This window comes from Xyrauchen texanus, chromosome 25, assembly GCF_025860055.1.
Source record: "Xyrauchen texanus isolate HMW12.3.18 chromosome 25, RBS_HiC_50CHRs, whole genome shotgun sequence".
Taxonomy (NCBI): domain Eukaryota; kingdom Metazoa; phylum Chordata; class Actinopteri; order Cypriniformes; family Catostomidae; genus Xyrauchen; species Xyrauchen texanus.
The window spans coordinates 39,075,646-39,097,298 of record NC_068300.1 but is presented as its reverse complement, the minus strand read 5'-3'; the positions used below and the strand labels follow the sequence as shown (position 1 = coordinate 39,097,298).

The 21,653-nt window shown below is 36.6% G+C and overlaps 1 protein-coding gene across 1 annotated transcript in view; it reads left to right on the top strand.

Moving 5' to 3' along the window:
• The first annotated feature begins 5,986 nt into the window (after positions 1–5,986).
• The window catches only part of LOC127618715 (1-phosphatidylinositol 4,5-bisphosphate phosphodiesterase gamma-1-like), a 71,177-nt gene continuing 55,510 nt past the window's right edge, over positions 5,987–21,653 (top strand). Inside the window, exons 1-2 of the mRNA XM_052091324.1 lie at positions 5,987–6,188; positions 6,796–7,071. Coding sequence (XP_051947284.1) covers positions 6,861–7,071 — 211 coding nt within the window. The 5' untranslated portion in view covers positions 5,987–6,188; positions 6,796–6,860. The remainder of the gene's footprint in view (positions 6,189–6,795; positions 7,072–21,653) is intronic.

Genomic DNA, 21,653 nt, shown 5'->3' with positions numbered 1-21,653 from the left:
GTTGTTTGAGTGTAAATAAATTTAACTTTGAGTTGGATTCGCTGTCTCCAGCTTCCTCATTTCTCGAAAATGTTACAGGCACAAATTATATTTTTTAGCACATAAATGATAAAAAATATTTTTTTTCTTCACTTTTTGTCTTTAATGTTTCTTTCAGGGATGTACATTTACAATTCTTTTGTGTGTGATTTTTGTTTTTACACCAATAGAATATGTTGCTTTACATAATACATAATAGACAAAAGCAGATTTTTATATTTATTATTCAGTATATCTGGCAGGAGGAGCGAAGATTCCGCTAACATTCCCCAATAATTAAAACAACAATTAAAACAAAAAATGTACTTCAAAGAGTTCTCATCTAAAAATCCTCCACGTGCAGCAATGTTGCTTTGCAGGTCCTTGACATTCTAGCCATCAGTTTGTCCAGACACACATGTGACATTTCACCCCACACTTCCTGTAGCACTTGCCATAGATGTGGCTTGTCGGACACTTCTCACGCACCTTACAGTGTAGCTGATCCCACAAAAGGTCAATGGGGTTAAGATCCATAACACTCTTTTCCAATTATCTGTTGTCCAATGTCTGTGCTTCTTTGCCCACTCTAACCTTTTATTTTTGTTTTTGTTTAAAAGTGGCTTTTTCTTTGGAATTCTTCCCATATGGCCTTCTCTTTACTGTTGTACATGAAACTAGTGTTTAGCGGGTAGAATTCAATGAAGCTGTCAGCTGAGGACATGTGAGGCGTCTATTTCTCAAACTAGAGACTCTGATGTACTTATCCTCTTGTACATCTGGTCTTCCACATCTCTTTCTGTCCTTGTTAGAGCCAGTTGTCCTTTGTCTTTGAAGAGTGTAGTTATACCTTTGTATGAAATCTTCAGTTTTTTGGCAATTTCAAGCATTGTGTAGACTTCATTACTCAAAACAATGATTGACTGACTGATGAGTTTCTAGAGAAAGCTGTTTCTTTTTTAGGGGTTGGGGAGTAACAAAATACATGTAAAGGGAATACGTGTTTAAAATACAAAATATAAGTAACTGTATTCTATTACAGTTACAATTTAAATAATTGGTAATTAGAATACAGTTACATTCAAAAAGTGTTTTGATTAATGAGATTACTTTGCATTTTGTTGTCATTTATTTAATTAAATATTTAGTGCTTTCAGATGGAAAACATTGATACATATAAATGATGCGATCCAAAGTGCATTTGAACAGCACTGAAACACTTTCTTATGTTGTGTTACATTCATACGAGCAGACAGAGTAGTACGGAGAAGTACGTTTGATGTAAGTTTGGAGCAGAAGAAATAGAAATAAACCTTGTGTAAATTGTCAGCTTTATGCTAAGCTAAAATGCTATTTCTAGCCAATTTACATGCACATGTTACCAGACACGATCATATTTTTTATCAAGAAAATTCACGTTGGATCATAATTTGTTTTTTCTTTGATATTAGGGCAAAAATCATATTCTTGATAACAATTTTTGTTTTGTTTTCCTGTAAAAATATCTAAAAACAACACCGCATAAGATTTTTCAGAGAATGTATTTTTAACATGTTTATTTTGTCTTACTGTGCTGACAGAGTTTTATAGTCAAATTAAGTGAAAAAATCTACCAGTTCTGAAGAAGTAATCCAAAGTATTTAGAATATGTTACTGACCTTCAGTAATCTAACAAAATATGTTACAAATGACATTTTACAGCATGTATTCTATAATCTGTAGTGGAATGCATTTCAAAAGTAACCCTCCCAACCCTGACCATAAGACATGTCAGTCTATTGTATACTGTGGCAACTCAAAAACAAATACAAAGACAATGTTTAGCTTCATTTAATGAACCAAATAGATTTCAGCTGTCTTTGATATAATGGCAAGTGATTTTCTAGTATCAAATTAGCGATTTTGCATGATTACTCAAGGATAAAGTGTTGGAGTGATAAAAACAAATATTTTTTTTGAAATAGTGATAGTGTTGTTTATACATCAGTAATGTCTTGAATATATTATGTGATCAGTTGAATGCCACTTTGGTGAATTAAAGTACCAATTTCTTTCCAAAACAGCTAAATCTGTACATTATTCCAAACTTTTGGCAGCCAGTATATATATATATAAATTAATTTTATAGACACACAATTTAGAACAAATAACTTCCTCAGAAGTGAATCTTTCTTGATGAAACATTTGAATTGATTAGCCAAGCCTACACTAAAGATTTTAAGGTCATATTCACATCCTTCATGCCTGTTTCTCAGAAGAAGTAAGATGAAGGCAGAAAATGCAGCTGTGGTTTTGGTTTATAACCTCTTTCTACGACGGCATTGTGCAGTAGCAGCAGTATAGTGATGTGGCATGTGTTCAGTACATTAGCTTTGACATGGTCTCTGGATTTGCAGAAAACTGTGAGAAATCTGCAGAAAATAGGTTACAGTTTTATGGAGATGTTTCAGTAAATCTGCAACTCGCCGGAATTTGATTGGTAAATAGTTGCCCCCAAAAGTATTTGGACACTAAAGTCACAGTTATAATGCACAAATTGAATTTGAAATACATAAAAAGTTTCCAAACAATTTTGTACAATTTATTGTTTTATCATTTACAACCTATGCATATATCGTTGCTAAATGCTTAGCTTAAAAAGCATGTTTGTGCTAGTCATCAAAATAAAAGCCACTTTATTTGATATTTTGTTATATAATAAAAATATATTATTAAGTTTTTAAGTGTTGTTAAAATGTCCCTTTGGGGCCACTGTTTTAATATGAAAATTAGTATACTGCAAAGGACATGTCAGTTTAAGGTGTAATAGCGGCAAAGAAGGTTCTGATGTCTAAAGTTGTCATGGTAAAACATCATCAAATAGAAAGCAACTAGGCTGTGTGTCTCCACTTCTTCAGAATTAAAATCTTTTCATACACATTTGACATCATGCATCTCTTTATCATAGTGGGTGCTGAGGGTGTTGAGGGTGTTGAAGGTGTTAAATGTTAAATGTGGTGAGATTTCCTTGGAAAAGATGGTAATTTATTGGCCCAGACCAACAACATAGAATAGTACTCAAAACTGCAAAAACAAAGAAACATTTGTAAAGAATCTGTAAGGAATGTAAGCCTTCCAGAGATGGAAACCAATCATCAATCCATGGTGGCATAATTTGTGAAGTTGCACCATAATTAAAGTGAGGTTGATGGTAAATGGTTTGTGTAGAAGTGTCTAAATGTATAGTTAACAACAAATTAATTGTTTGTGGTTGGGGTATAGATATATATTTAAAGATATGTATTTTAGTGGGATAAACATTTCAAACATTAGTATTTTATAAAAAATTGTATGTGAAACAGGTAAGTAATTATTGTATGATGGACCGCTGAAATTAATGCACTCCTCAGCAGGGGCGGACCCATTGATCACCCCACTCAAAGCCACACCTCTCCATCCTGGGTATCATGTATCAACTCCTATACATTTTTGCGCACCTCCCAACCTCATTTGGACGATATAACAACGACCACCACAAACTGATCGCTGGCCCCTGCCTGGCCACCCTGGTAATAAAAATCCTGGTTCTGCCACTGCTCCCGAGGTGTAAACATTAAGGTATTTTAAAGGTACAGTTGAAGACAGAAGATTACATACACTAAGGTTGAAGTCATTAAAACAAATTTTTTAACCACTCCACAGATTTAATATTAGCAGACTATAGTTTTGGCAAGTCATTTTGGAGATCTACTTTGTGCATGTCACAAGTAATTTTTCTAACAATTGTTTACAGACAGATTGTTTCACTTTTATTTCCAGTGGGTCAGAAGTTTACTTACACTAAGTTAACTGTGCTTTAAACAGCTTGGAAAATTCCAGAAAATTATGTCAAGCCTTTAGACAATTAGTCATTTACCTTCTGATAGGAGGTGTACTGAATTGGAGGTGTACCTGTGACTCTATTTTAAGGCCTACCTTCAAACTCAGTGCCTCTTTGCTTGACATCATGGGAAAATCAAAAGAAATCTGCCAAGACCTCAGAAAAAAATGTGGACCTCCACAAGATTTTTGACTTGTGGAGGTCCACATTTTTTTCTGAGGTCTTGGCAGATTTCTTTTGATTTTCCCATGATAAATTATGTGGATATATTGAAAGAAAATCTCAAGACATCATCAAGGAAGTTAAAGCTCTGTCGCAAATGGGACCCCAAGCATACCTCCAAAGTTGTGGCAAAATGGCTTAAGGACAACAAATTCAAGGTATTGGAGGGGCCATAACAAAGCCCTGACCTCAATCCAATAGAAAAAACGGACTCAGTTGCACCAGTTCTGTCTGGAATTCCAGCAACTTATTGTGAGAAGCTTGTATAAGGCTACCCAAAATGTTTAAAAGTTAAAGAAATAAAAGCTGAAATAAATAATTATCTCTACTATTATTCTGACATGTCACATTCTTAAAATAAAGTAGTGATCCTAACTGAGCTAATACAGTGAATGTTTTCTATGATTACATTTACATTTATGCATTTTGGCAGACACTTTTATCCAAAGCAACTTACAGTGCACTTATTACAGGGACAATCCCCCTGGAGCAACCAGGAGTTAAGGGCCTTGCTCAAGGGCTCAACAGAGGCATCTTGGTGGTGCTGGGGCTTGAACCTCCGACCTTCTGGTCAGTAACCCTGAGCCTCAACCACTGAGCCACCACTAACTTCTGACTTCAACTGTAGATCTGTCTCGAAAGGTTTATATGTTTGTGAAAAAAAACAATTTCACTTTGGAGAAAATTCATGTTATTTTTTTACTTCCGGAACCCTATTTTGATGAACTATAGAGCACAAAAGTGCTACCCACTTTTTCAGCCACCTTGGTTCTGGAAAAATATTTTTTCCATAGTGTTAATATCAGTGTTGGGTAAGTTAGTCTAAAAAAGTAATTGATTACTAAGGACTAATACATATTCTACAGTGTAATTAGATTACTGTACTAATTACTCTGTCTGAAATGTAATTACATTACTTATTACTATTTACTTTCTAAAACCCTTATCAACCTCGACCACATGAAATATACAAGGATAGACATGAAATTGATCTTTTAATTCTTTCAAATAAATCATATAAAATCGAATTAATTATCCATGAAATGGCCAAAGAATTGGGGCAGCGTTCGATTAGAAAACATACATTTTAACATTAGATGTTACATTTTGATTTTAAATTCACTATTGTTTTATATAGAATTGTTCTATAGACTATACAGCATTTACCACAATTACATCAGAAGTAACTGTGACTAAATTACTGAAAAATTAAGTGTAATCCCTTACTTTACTTTTTTAAATGAAAAAATAATTTAATTACAGTAATTAATTACTTAGTAATGCATTACACTCAACACTGGTTATTATAAAATCCTTAATGAAACAGTTCTCAGCTTAGTAATAAAAGCATTGTGAACAAGTTAAAAACATTGGAAAAACTATTTTTTATTTAAAGTGGTTAATTATAAGTGTAAAATCAATATACTTAAAGTACTGCAAAATATTCAGATATATCCAAATATATGAGAGTGTAAGGAGACTTGCATCATGGGAGTTGGTTGCTGCAAAGCTCTTTTGGTGCATTTTGTTTTTCACTATTTTCTGATTGGTGGATCCTTCTCTTCAGGATCATGGGTAGTGTCGTTTTTTCACCACAAATTCTACTATTAAACGTGTTTTATTTATAAATAACGCGGACCAATGGCTTCAACAGAAGCATATACCATAGATTAATCTCAGAGCTCACGGTAGGTCTTTTTTTGGATTATTTGATAAAACGGATTTAGCCTTTTGGAACCAAAATGTTGTGCTCCTTTCAAAAAATGTGTGGGCAGTATATATAGTTCTGTGTGAAGTATAGAAAGCAGTATTCAGTGTCAGCGCAGTACGTTAGGTCAAAGAGCGGCGCTGTGTCTTTAAGAGCCCGTGTGCTCGGTGTGTGCTGTAGGGATCGGCTGATGGGGGAAGGGCTCTTACACATAGACTCATGGCGGAGATCACCACATCTCACATTCGGCTCGATCACAACGCCAAACCCGCGACTCATCATGGACACAAGACGTCACGAGCGCCGCTGAGATTGCGGACACATTAGATGTTGCGTTTCGGCTTTTAATAAGTCCCAGAGCGCCAGCTGCATTCATACACGGTGAGACAATACAAAACCTGTGTTATTATTATCTTTATAAACATCATAGACTCTCAGATCCATATTGTTTTTAACATATAGGTCTAAACGTTTCATCTCTTCAAACTGTAAGCATGTGTTGTTCGTGATGTTAATAATGCAGTTACAGTGATTTTCTTGTTTTGGTTTTTTGTTTGCATTGGGCTGGATCTGTATAAAGTGATCCTATGGGTTATATTTAACTGAATTGGATCAGATCAACTTAGTTTAATCTATTTATACATATCAGACTTCAGATTACAGTGTAAATTTCATGGATTTATGGATGTGATCTGTTATTTATGTATATGAAATAATAATCCACGCACTCTTATGCACGATTATAATTCACCTATTATTCACCAAATGACATTTCTTAATGCATATAGTAGTCTATGCAAATAACCACATATCAAGCCTATTTCTAATGTCCAATTTACAAATGGACACATGTTCATGCATCTTATAGTAGCAGGCCTCTATATGTGTTTTCATAACTGATGCATATGTGCTTGCAGCGCTGCCATGTCCTATTGTTTTTTTGGCAATTTTTTTAAAGGTGTGTTTACATTATTCATTATTTTCATAGGTGTCCTCGCCAGGCCTGGGAGGCTGTGAATTATTCTTAAAGGAACTGGACAACAAACAGGGGAAATGGCTGCGACCGCCGGCTTCTCCTCCAATGGTCCCTGGACGCTGAGCGACACCGAGGTGAACACTTTGTACCGGGATCTCGAGCTGGGCACCGTATTGACTCTCTTTTACTCAAAAAAGTCTCAAAGACCCGAGAGAAGGACATTTCAAGTCAAACTTGAGACCAGACAGATTATCTGGACCCGAGGAACGGATAAAATCGAGGGGGGAAGTAAGTAATGTATTGTTTAAGTTTGTTGAATGCAAGATTTGTGGATGTTAAATCAGTGTTTGGCATTATGGGTACTTGGTTTGACATTTGCATGAAGTGTAACCACAGTTTTGGTTCCCACAACTTTCAAATTTGTCTTTAGCTATTTGTCTATACAGGTGAAAAGTGTAAACACTGTATCTGTAGCACTATCAAAACAATGCACTGTTTGTTGGAGCATCCCTACCAGCATAATAACATTGACTCAACCAATAACATGAGTTTGGGGGCAGGACTTTCTATTTCCCAACTAATGGCAGTCAGTGGTAGTGTTCAGGAAGTGGATTTCTGAAATGTAGGATGTCAAGGGAAGTTGTATTCATATTCATGAGGAAAGCACTACCTGATTAGGTTAGGGTTGGGTTAGGTTATAGCTTATCCGACCACTCGGTTAGCACTTTTATGATTAATATTACTGATTACTGATTACTGATTGACCAAAGTTTTGATGATCTTATTCTAAAATGTGTCTTTAGCTATTGGTTCTTAGAAAAAATTGGCCTGATCTCATGAGAAGTGTAAGTTCATTACACATATTGTGGCAGTAATGAGGTGGAATGTCCACTGAGTGGCACTAAAAGCGAGTGTAATATTCTCCCAAACAGATGAGGATTTTAAGGTTAATTGTTGATTTAAAATGAGTTTAAATCAACAATACTGACCTCCCTACCTTAAACCTAACCCTAACCGAAAGTTTCATAAAAGCAAACGTGAGATGAAAAACAATTGCTGAAGCAACCATGTCATTTTTTGGTGCTTCTATGACACTTTCAGCTCATGTGTTGACTTGCATGATTGTCAGGACTTATACCCCGCTCATTGACATCGTAAGTTTAACGCTTTATCAGTTGAGTTACTAAACAGTTTGATCCTGCTTGTAAAATTGCAATGTAAACATTAAAATGCGCCTTTCAAGTCATTCATTATAGTAAAAGTGTTTAGAGATAGACCAATATATTGTTATCGGCAAAAATCTATTCCGAAAGTAGGGCTGAAACGATTAGTTGACGTTATCGACAACGTCGACAATAAAATATTGTCGACAAAAATTTCCATTGTCGAATAGTCGTATGATCTCATTTAACATAACATGAGATCAGATATGAAACTGTAATGGTGACGCGTGAGAGCAGCACTGCAGTTCATAGCTTTTATTAATGTTCAAATAATTTTAATAATTGCAATAATCGCTGAATAGTCGAATAATCATTCTAATAATCGTTAGATTAATCGATTATCAAAATAATTGTTAGTTGCAGCCCTATCTGATAGTTGCCGTTAGTTTTTCTGTCATTTCAAAATAAGAGTCTACAGTGTTTAGGGCTTGTTTATACTTAAAAGTCCCACGCTATGCACCACACCTTTTAATTTTCTGGTTATTATTGGGATTTTGTTGGAACAAAAAACGGAATCTCAGATGGTATTCATTTTGGACTCTTTGCCTTTACCCACTATAGTAAAGAAAGAGTAAGCTATGTTTTTGACATAAATCTAAATCTATTTAAAAAAAACTTTTGGCCGATTAATCGGCTATCTGCCTTTCCTGCCACCTTGTGGATTTTGCCACCGGTATCAGCAAAATCCACAATCGGATGACCGCTAATTTCGATGTCATAAAAAAGCATTGTGTGAGGAACAGTGTGAAAATCAAGTGTTTATTAATGTGCCGTTTTACTGGTGACTTGTGTGAAGGCGAATAAAAGTAATTGTTGTTGTAGCGCCTCTAGTGGTCATTTCACTAGGAAACTGCCACGATAAGAACAAGCCACGCAAAAATAAATTTTCAAAAATGTTGTTATAGTAACATGATTCTACGAGATCAGGTTAATTTTCAAGGTTGAAAATAAAGCTTATTATGTTTCTACCAAACATTCAAGTTTGAAAATAAAGCTTATTATGTTTCTACCAAACATTGAAGTATATGAATTACACAGACCAGATTTTTGGGAAATTTGCATATTCCACAGTTCATTCATGGTTTTAAATGACGGTATTGATTTTTCTTTGTGCTATAAAAGGTTTAGAATACACATGATTACAATTTATTCTTGTTTTGGGTAAGTCGGATGTTAGGGGTTGAACACGAACTCCTTTAGAAGGAGTGTACAGCTCGTCTCGGCTGTGATTGTATCACTGGCCCATATGTGCTGCTGCGCTCCTGCGGCAGGATGCCTTACAACAGCTGCACTCTGCTCCGGATGCACCAGCCACACACACAAAAAACAAAAAACACCTAGTGAGCCTCATTGTGGTGTCAGTGTGTGTGTCTGAAGGCATATGTGACTTTCAATGTTTAGTAAGGCTACTGTACGTAATGATTTAATAAACAGATGGAATGATGCTATGTGAGATCATTGAATCTGATTTTTTTTAGGTTAGGGTGGAATAATGTAATAGATATTCATTGCATTGCATATTGTAAGAGATGTTTTGCAATAAGTTCACCTCAGCTCAGTATTAACCTCATGGTACTACGTTTTTATAATCGCTGGAAATGTAAGTGTTTAATGTGAGAAATCTTTACGACACATACACAACACATACCAAGTATGGATGTGCACAATCAGGGTTGGGAATAACGTAATACATGTAACACGGGTTATGTATTCAATATGCACAAGATTATTAACTGTATTCCACCACAGTTTAAATAATTGATTTCTGAAGCGATTACTTGGAATTGTATTTTCCTTTTTCTCATTTAATATTTAGTCTATTCAGGTGGAAAATCTTTATCCATATAAATGATATGATCCGAGGAGCTTTTGAATAGCGGTGAAACACTTTCTTATAATGTGAGCAGACGGAGGGCATTTTTACATTGTTTAAAAAGTGGATATGACATCATTGTGGAAAAATATGTAGTTTTGGAGCAGCAGAAATAGTAAACCTTGTGTAAATTTTCATGTAAACATTTTGCTTAATACTTCAATTTTTTTTAATTTACACAACGCAAACAATAATCGCTTCATTCGCGTGTTGACATTTTTTAACTCGAGCGAAAAATCTGCACGGCGCGTTGTAGTGAAAGCCTATCAGCATTGAGATTGTCCGGATGTCACTGACGTACTGACTTCGTAGCAGATGAAATCTGAATAATTGGATAATAGCATGTACCTAAACGCGACGGCGTTTGGTTTTCCAACGTATCTGGGACTTCCTCAACAGATACAGAGCAGCAGTCGGTGTGATATTGACCATGGTTATGGCGGAAAGAGAAGTTGTCGTAGAAGCCCCTCCTCCTGTCTCGCGTGAGCTTCGCGCTGTATGTGAACACCTCCAGCGGTCAAACTCGCGTAAGCAAAAGCGAGGGGAAATTTTATTTGCATTGTATGTGAACGCACCATAAGCCCTTTTACTTGCTCATTCACTTTTTTTATCAAGAAAATACACGTTCGATCATACATATATTTTATCAGAATTTCTTTTTTTAATAGAAGTGCATTTTGTCTTACTGCACTGGCAGATGTTTTTTTCACATGTTATTAATTGTTTTTTATAATCAAAACAAGTGAAAAAATCTGCCAGTGCTAAAGAAGTAATCCAAAGTGTTCAGATTATGTTACTGACCTTGAGTAATCTAATGGAATATGTTACAAATGACATTGTCCAGAATATATCCTGTTATCTGTAGTGGAATACATTTGAAAAGTAACCCTCCCAACCCTGTGCACGATTAATTGACTAATTAAGTACAAATTCTGCACCAGATAGTCGACTATTAAAACCACTACTCGAATATCGCAAATTTATAGAATTTTATTTGCCTGCCATGGGCAACGCTGAATTATAATGTACTTGCATTCTGAATCTCTCAGTCATTGAGTCTGTGGATGTGTAGTCGAGGCATAGATGTGTCGTCAAAGCAAAGTGTGGCAATTCTTGTAATATTTTTATTTGTACCAAATTCTACTCTACTGGTATTTAATTCTTCTTAGCGACATGCATATCAACAGCCAAGTATCCCCTTTTATGGTGGAATTATTATGTGAAGTGGTACAAGAAACTCTGAAGCTTATTAGACTAGGGATGGGTGATAGGACAATGTAATCGGATATCGATGATGTCTTACAAAGATCCCAATGCTGATTGTGAACAGATGATGATCGACAATATTGGGAGATGGCAAATCTGGGAAGTCGCCAAATATATTAAACAGTTTCCAGGGTGTGAAACTAGCACCCGCCACCCTCAAAATACGATGAGGCTGAATCCAGTTCACAAGCTCCTCGTCCAAATGTATTTCATGCACGGGTAATTTTGCTCATCTACCTGCAACAGGCGGGTGATTTGCTGCAATTTGTCTTGGAGTGACACATGACAAGAAATGCTGTTAGTCACAAACACACTTTATTATATTTTTAAGAACAGACAAAAGAAACGCAGCTCACTGAATTGTGAAATACAGGTGTCCTAAAAATCCAAAGCCTGCGTAGAGTTTGCAGAGCAAACAGGTAAAACACAAACTTGCACTTTTTCCCAAAGAGCAGGTTTATTGATACATTTAAAGAATAATTTATAGATCCACACCGCAAAGTCTTGATTGAGGAATATACACACACATAGTGCTCCCAGAGCTGTGTGGCGAGCTGTCATTTAGTAATTTCCGGTCATGAAACGAGTTGGTGTTTTGTCTGCATGTCATAAACCACAAGTATTTTATTAATAAGAGTCACACAGTCGATACAATTTCCCTGGAAGTTACTATTTTGTTCTTTTTAATGCAAGGGATGGCTTATTTTGAAATCGTTCTTGGTACTACTTGTTAGTAAAACAAAAAATACATTTCATGTTTGTGACACTTATTACTCATTTTAATTTACGTATAATCGATTACTCGGTTTTGTGGGTTAGAGCAGTAGTTCTCAACCTTTTTGACTCCATGGCCCCCCACTGTCCAAGGCAATATTTGAAGGCCCTCTTGCCTGAAACTAGATGTGTCTGATTAAAATATTTAATCCAGGATAATTTTTGATTCTAAAAGTTTCAGAAAGAGTCTTTTTTTAATTTGTTGGCATCCGTCTTAAAGTATTTATAGCATTTTAATTAAGGTGGATTATTTTAATATTTCTTATTTTAAATTAATTTTACGTCATGTTGAGGCCTTCATGAATGTGTGCTGAGGCCCTCTAGTGGGTCCTGGCCCCCTGGTTGAGAACCACTGGGTTAGAGTACTAATTACTACCGAATGCCCATCCCTAGTACCAAGGTCACCTTGTTTATGGAAAACCTGGAAATATCCTATTTTAAAATGTTAAGTTTGTGATTTCCAGGCCTGGAAAAGTCATGAAAGTACCAAAAAAGTAATGGAAATTTCTATTGTATACAGCCTATAAATTTGTAAAGTTATGCACCAATCTAAAATATTTCATTATCTAGAATATGCTAATAGTTAGTACGATCACTATAAAATAATTTTATAAAATCTTTGTACAGTAATCGTAAACAACTAAATAAACTCATGGAAATTCATTGTTCAAATGGTGTAAAACGTCGTTTGTTGCTGTATTTGCCAATAGAGTGCAACAGTTTGGTTCCGGAAGTAAAAATCCCATACACATTTTCCATATGCGAATATATTTTTAACGATAACTTATAAACCTTTGAGTTTGTTAATCAATGGTTCATGCTTCTTTTAAAGCCATCAGTCTGTGTTATTTCAACTGAATTAAAAAACCACGCATGTATAATAGTGGAATTACTGCTGAAGAACTTCACCCATGATCCTGAAGGGAAACGATACATCAAGCAGAAAATTGCGGTAAAAGAGTTCTGCGGTGACTGCCCACTCCCATGACACACTTTGAATGGCACAAACGAGTCGCTCCGCCTACACTCCCAAACTAATGTACATTTGTATATATATCTGAATATTTAGCAATACAATGTAAATTTATATTTTTCTTTATTTATAACCAACAACTGTAAATCAATACTTTTGTATGTTTCCGTTGTTTCGAATTCAATTACGTCTTTGGCATTGCTTCATGGGATTGTTCTTCTAGAACCAAAACTGCTGAAAAAGTGGGCACCATTGAAGTCTGTCAAATTTGCTTGGTTCTTTTAATAAGTTACACAACTTCATTGTTTCTTGTTGATGGAAAGCTCTTCAAGTATGCTGACAGTATGCAGACACTTTGTACACACGTATGTCTTTTTTTTTTTAATCTTGCCAGACTTTGTGTAATGTTTTGTCCTGAGCTTTGTTTTCTAAGGCAAATGTCACACATGACGACATAATGTGAGGAACACCGTCAGAGCAGGTTTATCATCTGTATTTACGTGACATGCCAAAATAAAAGTTACGATTTTTTGGAATCCTGTTACACCGTACGGATCAGTCAAACATTTGAATCATTTCAAATATGAATGGTACGCAGTACGCTGATAATTTAGACAATGGAAAGCTGACGGGCAACTTGAGTATCAATGCAATTCTGGTTTGGTGTGTACGCTTGAGTGATTTTATTAACAAATTGTATTGTATGTCTGATAATGTTTCTTCATCTTTATCAGTACTTGTATTTTAAGTCAGATAAGCTTTGTCATGGATTATTCGGTTGGTTGGAGACCAACTGAAACTTCATCAACTTTCCCAGAACTCACTTATCGGAAGGTTACCATCTGACCTGCCAATATACAAAAGTTTACACTCTGGTATCATTTGAGTCTCCCATTATTAAAGTCTGCTGTGGGTTTTGCCATGTGATAAATTATATTTGGACAGTTGACATAACTAGGGTTGGGAACCAAAAAAGCGGTTCTTATTCACAACTTGTTTCCGTTTAAAAAAATTATTCTGGAAACGTATGATTTTCGTGACTTTTATTTCATTTTATTGTTTTTGAATATGCGTTCTTCCACTGATGCGGATGCATCACTGTACTAATATACTCTGACAGTGTTTCCTACTGCGCTATTCAGTGGCAGCACTGCCCCACTACTGAATTTATAGCGCAAAACACAGCGTGTCCAGTGTAGTCAGATTTCCGGCCATATTATTCGAATGAGCTTGTTCTTCTGATTAGGGCTGCATTAACTAATCCATAAAATCTATCAGTATTGATAATGAATATCATCAACAACAAATTTCATTATCAATTAGTTGGATATTTGCATGTGCATGGAGAAGCTCCATCATTGACGTCATTTTACAGCCCAGTGAAAAATGTGTTGGATGATGAAGCGCATTTTAAAATATGACGGCAACAAGTTGAAGTGGAAAAAACATGACCCAAGTTTTCCAGTGCACGAGAGCACTTTATAACACTTTTTGAAGAAAATGGCATCCACATCAATCAAACCAATCATAAGGAAGTAAGTGAGCGCCATCATTTAGATTAAACTCGTTCAACAACTTACCTCGATTTAAGTTTCAATGTAGTCAGTTGTGCAGCTTTCATGATATCATCACACTGACGTCTCAGAGGTCAAAGTGTGCCGGTTTTTGATTGTTTCTCATCATGTGAACTTATGTAATACAGTGAGCACAGGGATGCGCTGTGAATCTGCACTGCATTTACAGATGATTGTACTATGTTAAACTGTACATGATGCTAAATAAAGTATAATAATAATAATGCTAAGGGTCCTGATATTTGATAGTCCTGATAGTGCCAAATGTAATTTGTCTGATTTCACCAGTAAGTTTATACTATGAAAAACATTTTACTGGATAAGCATACACTTCCATTAAAATGTATTTTTAAAAAGAACAGTTTAGAAACATGTCATCAGTGACACTACTATTTTACAACTTCCAATAATAATTTAAAATATTTCAAATGGATGTAATCAGTGGTGGTGTACAAGCATATGCATCTAACATACATTATGTATTTTTCAGCTGGGTAGAATTATTCATATCTATTCTGGTGTCCACATTGCCCTGATTTAATTTTTTGTCCCACTCCATCCCCGATGAATCATAGTACTCTTTAATGAACAGTACTTTTTAAGTTTTACAAGTAAGGGAAAGTAACTATTTAGCATATGTTCTGAAAGTAATAATACACATTTTTAATTCAAACTTGACTATTCATGATTCAGGCATTGTTCAAATTTTTATGAGTATAGAATCATTAATTCAGTACAGTGAATCAAACTAAATTATCATTTGTGTTTAAATTACTATTATGCTTTTTGGGATTTTTACCTTTCTTTTCGTGTGTAATATAGCTGTTTGTGCTTGTAAAAATTCAGCAAAGTTACAAAGCACTAAGTCCATGCTGAAGGGAGTTGGACACAGACAACACTGCTCCTGAACTGCCTGAAACGCCTGGCTTGCAGTCCAGCCATTACATCCGGGACATAGCTACGTCACTAGGGCTGCAACTAATGATAATTTTGATAACCGATTAATCTAACAATGATTAGAACTGTATGTAAATGAACAACACATGAACAAAAACATATAAAACATGACATAAGTCCATTGCAGGGAGCTGGGGGAAGGGAGTCTTGAGGCGTGGTCTGGCGAGGAGCATGGGATCAAGGGATCAAGGTGGAGCCATTGGGGGGTGGGGGGTGGAGCCATGAGTGGCTCGATGGGCAGAGCTGATGGGGCTGAGGAACAAGGTGGAGTAGGGGTGGGCCTGGACCACGGAGCAGAGGCTTGCTTAAGACATGGCATGGAGCAGGCTGAGGTTTAGCTGTGACATGGCATGGAGAAGTCTGGGGCTTGACATGGCATGGGGCAGGCTGAGGCGTGGCTGTGACATGGCATGGGGCTGACTCTGGCTTGGCTGTGACATGGCCCGGAGCTGACTCTGGCTTGGCTGTGACATGGCCCGGAGCTGACACTGGCTTGGCTGTGACATGGCCCGGAGCTGACTCTGGCTTGGCTGTGACATGGCCCGGAGCTGACTCTGGCTTGACTGTGACATGGCCCGGAGCTGACTCTGGCTTGGCTGTGACATGGCCCGGAGCTGACACTGGCTTGGCTGTGACATGGCCCGGAGCTGACTCTGGCTTGGCTGTGACATGGCCCGGAGCTGACTCTGGCTTGACTGTGACATGGCCCGGAGCTGACTCTGGCTTGGCTGTGACATGGCCCGGAGCTGACTCTGGCTTGACTGTGACATGGCCCGGAGCTGACTCTGGCTTGACTGTGACATGGCCCGGAGCTGACTCTGGCTTGGCTGTGACATGGCCCGGAGCTGACTCTGGCTTGGCTGTGACATGGCCCGGAGCTGACACTGGCTTGGCTGTGACATGGCCCGGAGCTGACACTGGCTTGGCTGTGACATGGCCCGGAGCTGACTCTGGCTTGGCTGTGACATGGCCCGGAGCTGACTCTGGCTTGACTGTGACATGGCCCGGAGCTGACTCTGGCTTGACTGTGACATGGCCCGGAGCTGATTCTGGCTTGGCTGTGACATGGCACGGAGGTGACTCTGGCTTGGCTGCCATGACGTGGGGCAAAGTCGAGGAAGGCGGAGCCGTGGATAACTGGGAAACGACCTCCGTGGTTGTGTACATGGGTAGAGACTTGGAAGCGACCTCTGTGGTCAGAGACTCGGAGACAAAATCCCTTCTCCTCCTACTTTGTGAGGCCAAAGTTGGCGGTGCAGGCTCTGGGACAAATGAGGTTAAAAAAATTTTTTTTAAAAGAAAGAGTAATAAGAAAGTGCTATCTACATTTAGCAATCCAACAACAAAATAAATGAAACAATTCAAGTCACTTTCAGGAGGAATATCAAAACATTGTGCAACCTCGAGTTTAGAAAACCATTTTACAGTAAAATTAGTGCAATTTGAGTAACACAAATGTTTTTTTAACAGGAATAACTGAAACTTGTGCATCCTTAATCAACTCTCAGTAGTTTTTTTTACCACATACACACAATCTCTCTCCCCCTCCCTCCACATTCCTCCTCTCCCTCCCCCTCATCTTACAGTAACATTAGTGCAATTCGAGCAACAGTTTACTTTTTCTAATAGGAATAAATAAAACTATTGCAATCTGAATTAAATCTCAGTGATGCAAGGAATATAATGGAAATGATTTACAGACTGTAACACACAGTTTCATAATTCTCTAAACTTTTCATAATAAAAGACATGAAAATAAACCAAGATGCGTGGATTGATGGTCTCAGAAGCAGAGGCAACTGATACTTGTCCTCCGCCACCCGGATTGAGTTGAGTAACCGCGCCACCACGAGGATCTACAAAGTAGTGGGAATTGGGCATGCCAAATAGGGAGAATAAGGGGATAAAAATAAATAAATGAATACAAGCTGTAATGTTACGGCCACTATCCACGGTAGTCCACGGCTAACTTGCTCACTAACCAGGAGTAAGCCTCTGTTCTCCATTCATATCTCGGTTGAAAAAGTTCGGCTACACCCATTCCAGCAAAAGATGACTAACTTGGATGCATTACGTGTCTTTTACTTGAAGCTTTGTTAGGTTCACAATAATCAACATTGCACTTGGTCCCAAGTTACACGATCATTGTTACCGTGATGTAGAGAAATTACTTTGTTATAACATCACATCTGAAATGTAAGAGAGCTACAGAATAAAATCTTACCACTGTGAAAGGTCCTGCTCTAGTCGTGCTTGTGAAGGTGGTTCGGGTTGATCAGCGTGTTCTTCCAAACTTTCATTATCGGACTCTGGCTCGAACTGGTGTGGCAAAACCGACGCCATTGTTACCGTAGTTACAATAGTGTTTACAGTTGCTCAGCAAGACTCGGGAGCTGAAACTCGTTAATGTAAGGTCCGTTACAATTCGGACACATGCTCTAAGCTGTTGATCAATCACAACAGACTAGGCCAGCTGACCAATCAAAGCAATGACTAATAAACAGTTTTTGATATGACTATGTGTAAAGCCATTTTTTGTGTTATGTTATAAAAATGAATGAATTATTATAATAGTTAAATTAAACAAATAAGTTAAATAATACCGTTTGCATGAATCTGTTCTGTTAAAAATATGAAATGTTTTCAGCATTTGGGAACTGCTTTAGATTGCTAAGAAATGTCAATCCAATATGAATTGCATTTCTTATTTCCCAAATATTTCGTATATAATAATCGTAAATGTTACTGTTATAGGTAATTGTAACAGGAATCATTAAATTTCTTACAATTCCCATCTCTAGACATTATATGTAGGCTAATTTAAAAAAATGCAATCTTTATCCTTCTGTTTTATCATTAGGCTCTATTTTTGAATGCAATTTAAATGTGTTGGCAATGTCTAATGGGGGTATATTTTCTAAAATGACTGGTCATGAAATTACATATTGCCAAAATACACATGTCTGTACAGTTTTGAGTCCTGTGGAGTGATGGCTAATCGGGTCCCCAACAGAAAGTAAATAAAACATTTCCAAGCATTTTTTTTTCATGTCCATTTGTCAACTTTCCTTTTTGTATGATTTGTTCGTTCAATCCTCCCTTATGAAATAGAAGTCAAGAGAAGTGTCTGGGACTGTCATATGTGATGTGGTGGATATTGTGGCTGAAAAATCTTAAAGGAACTATTCATAAAAACAAAATCTCCTTTTGAGCAAGAAAGGCAGATTGGTTTGGAACAACATAAGGGTGCGTAAATGATGACGACATTTCCATTTTTGGGTGAACTATTCCTTTAAGGTGTAAGTGTGTTTGTGTTTGTGAAACAGGAAGGCTCTTGGTTGTGCCGTGCAGTGGTGTTTCCTGCTGCCCTGTTTGGAATTGTCGAGCGGTCCTCTTGCACCCAGCCGGTGCTCCAATCTCAAGCCAACTGCCTTTGTCCTGTGTGTGTGTTTGTCTTAGAGAGGGGCTTCCTCCTCAGGACTTTTGTGTTTGTACTCTCCAACCTTATCATATAAAAAGAAACAGATGGGCAAATGTGGATATGAGTAACCTGAACCACTGAGCTCATATTTCAGAGTTATTCTAGTGTGTTGTTCTTGAACACTGCTATACGATTCATCAGAAAATAAAAAATAAATCTTTAAAGGAATAGTTCACTCATATAAAACTCGCCCTCATTTCGTTCCTAACTTTTTTCTTTGAGAAATACAAAAGAAGACATTTTGAAACATTTTACTGGTTGTGATTTACAATGAATTGAAGCATCAAAATGACTCCAATCACCTATAAAAGTATCATAAAAGTGGTCCATAGAACATGTACACTTTATTCCAAGTCTTTTGAAGCCATATGATAAGACCCAAACTCGAGGTCATTATTCACTGATAATCTTCCCCTCCAATGGGTTGTTAACTGCTGCAACCAGTGAGTTGAACTCAAACTGGATCAGTCCAATTTGTGACACAAATAACTTGACAGTTTTCTAAAATGTAGAAGATGGTGATTATAAAGAACAAGTAGGCGTTTCTAAACTTTTGACCGGCAGTTTAATAATATTATAAATCCATGTGATTAGTAACTACAGATTTCTGTGCTTGTGGTTCCAGTCTTGAAATACTCTTAAGTTTATGGTCTTTAATTTGGGCTTGTCGTGCTACACCTTTCATACTACATAAACTTAAGTCAGACCTCTTTATTGGTCTCATGAGGCATGTTTGTGGTTTTTATAGATCACTTATTATACAGCTATCTATCAGACTTCACATTTATCCCATTGTCATGTTATCGGCAAATCATTATGAGTTTCTTGGAAATGTAATTAGAAACATTTGCATTCCAGAGGTTTTTGAAAGAAGAACCTCAACTCAAGAAGCGGAGAGCTGCTAAATCTGTTTGTACATTTATTTTATTTACTTTTCATTAATTATTTCACCCTGCAAAAGAAGATGTGATGACAGTGGTTCTGGTCATAAATTGCACATAAAACTAATTAAATTAAACATTTGCCAGCATGTATGACTCATTGTGGATGATGCAACTCCAGGATTTGATATACTCTAGAAAGATTCAAATGTCTAAAACTCAAAAGATAATGACAAGACACTGTCCCTTATTCCATGCTGAAATAGCTTTGATTGTGGGAATGGGCCAATAGATTATTTTTGTTTTTTTACCTTGTAATTATTAATAATTAGTAATATTCTGGGTTGAGTTTGTTTGAAGTTGAGTTTGTGTGTTGAGGTTGAATTTGTTTAGCAGGTTCAAGGTTGTTTGCTTGGTGATTTGAATTTGATTTAGTTTGGGGGTCAGGTTTGTTTGTCGGGGTTGAGCTTGTTTGCCAGTTTGGGGGTCAGTTGTCAGTTGAGTTTGGGGGTTGAGTGTTTGTCTGTAAAAAATGTTTTGGAGGTTGAGATTGGAGGTCAGGTTTGTTTGTTGGTTGAGTTTGGGGGTTGAGTGTTTTGCCTGTTGAATGTTTCTTGGTTGAGTTTGTTGTCAGGTTGAGATTGTTTGGAGGTTGATTTTGGGGGTCAGATTTGTTTGTGGGGGTTGAGTTTGTTCGGAGGCTGAATTTTGGAATCGGGTTAGTTTGTCTGGGTTGAGTTTGTTTTGAGGTTGGATTTTAGGGTCAGGTTTGTTTGTCAGGGTTGAGTTTGTTTGATGGTTGGGTTTTGGGGTCCGATTTGTTTATGGGGGTCAAGTTTGTTTGGAGGTAAAATTGATTTGTTTGTTTGGAGGATGGATTTTGGAGGTAAGATTTATTTGTTTGGTTTGTTTGTCAGTTGGATTAGTTTGGAGGTTGGATTTTGCTATTTAAACCAATTTACTATCACCAGTGCTGGTGAGGAGAGAAGCTGACATCCGCACAATCACAGAAGTAGATATCTCATTCTAGACCGGTAACTTGTGGTTATAGTTCAAACTAAAATGAATATAGGCTTAGCATAGGTTAACTTTAATACTTTTTTAAATACTGTTAAATAATAATAGTTAATAATGCTTTTTTAATTAAAAAAAAATATATTTTAATATAAGTTAAAGTAAATAATAGTGTTTATGTAATGTGACTCGTTCAGATTTTTGAAATAGCTGTTAAATAAAACGTTATAAGGGAAAATAAGAGTTCAGATCCTTTATATTACTAAACAGATTTCTTTGACATATTTTAATTATTTAAAAATATATGTATTTTATTAGTTTTTACTTTTATATCGTGTTCTTAATTGGTTTTAAAATAGTTTTTTTGTATCTTGAATGTTTTTATGTAACACTTGAACTACCATTTGAAATTTGCAATTTAAATACATTTGCATCGCCTATTGATAAAAAAAAAAAAAAGGACAAGATGCATCGTGATGCATCGAGAATCATTTTGTAATCGAATTGTTACCCTTTGAATCGTAATTAAATCTAATCGTGAGGCTCCTCGAATTGTGAGATTCACACCTCCTAATCACAAAGCTGAGCTTTGTGCTGTAGACACTCAATGCTTGAAATAGTTTCACTGTTGCCTCATGTTCTTTCTCAACTCAGATCTCTGCTGTATGTTATCTATTAAAGTATTGAGTTCCCATGTGTGCTGGACATTTGGCTGCAGATTTTCTCTTTACTTTGCACTCCAACACATCCATTTCAAATGGAATAAAACATTTAATTTGTGAAGAAATATATACACGGGCACAATTTATATTAGTCTACAAAACTCATTTAAAGCATATATGCATTAGATCCAA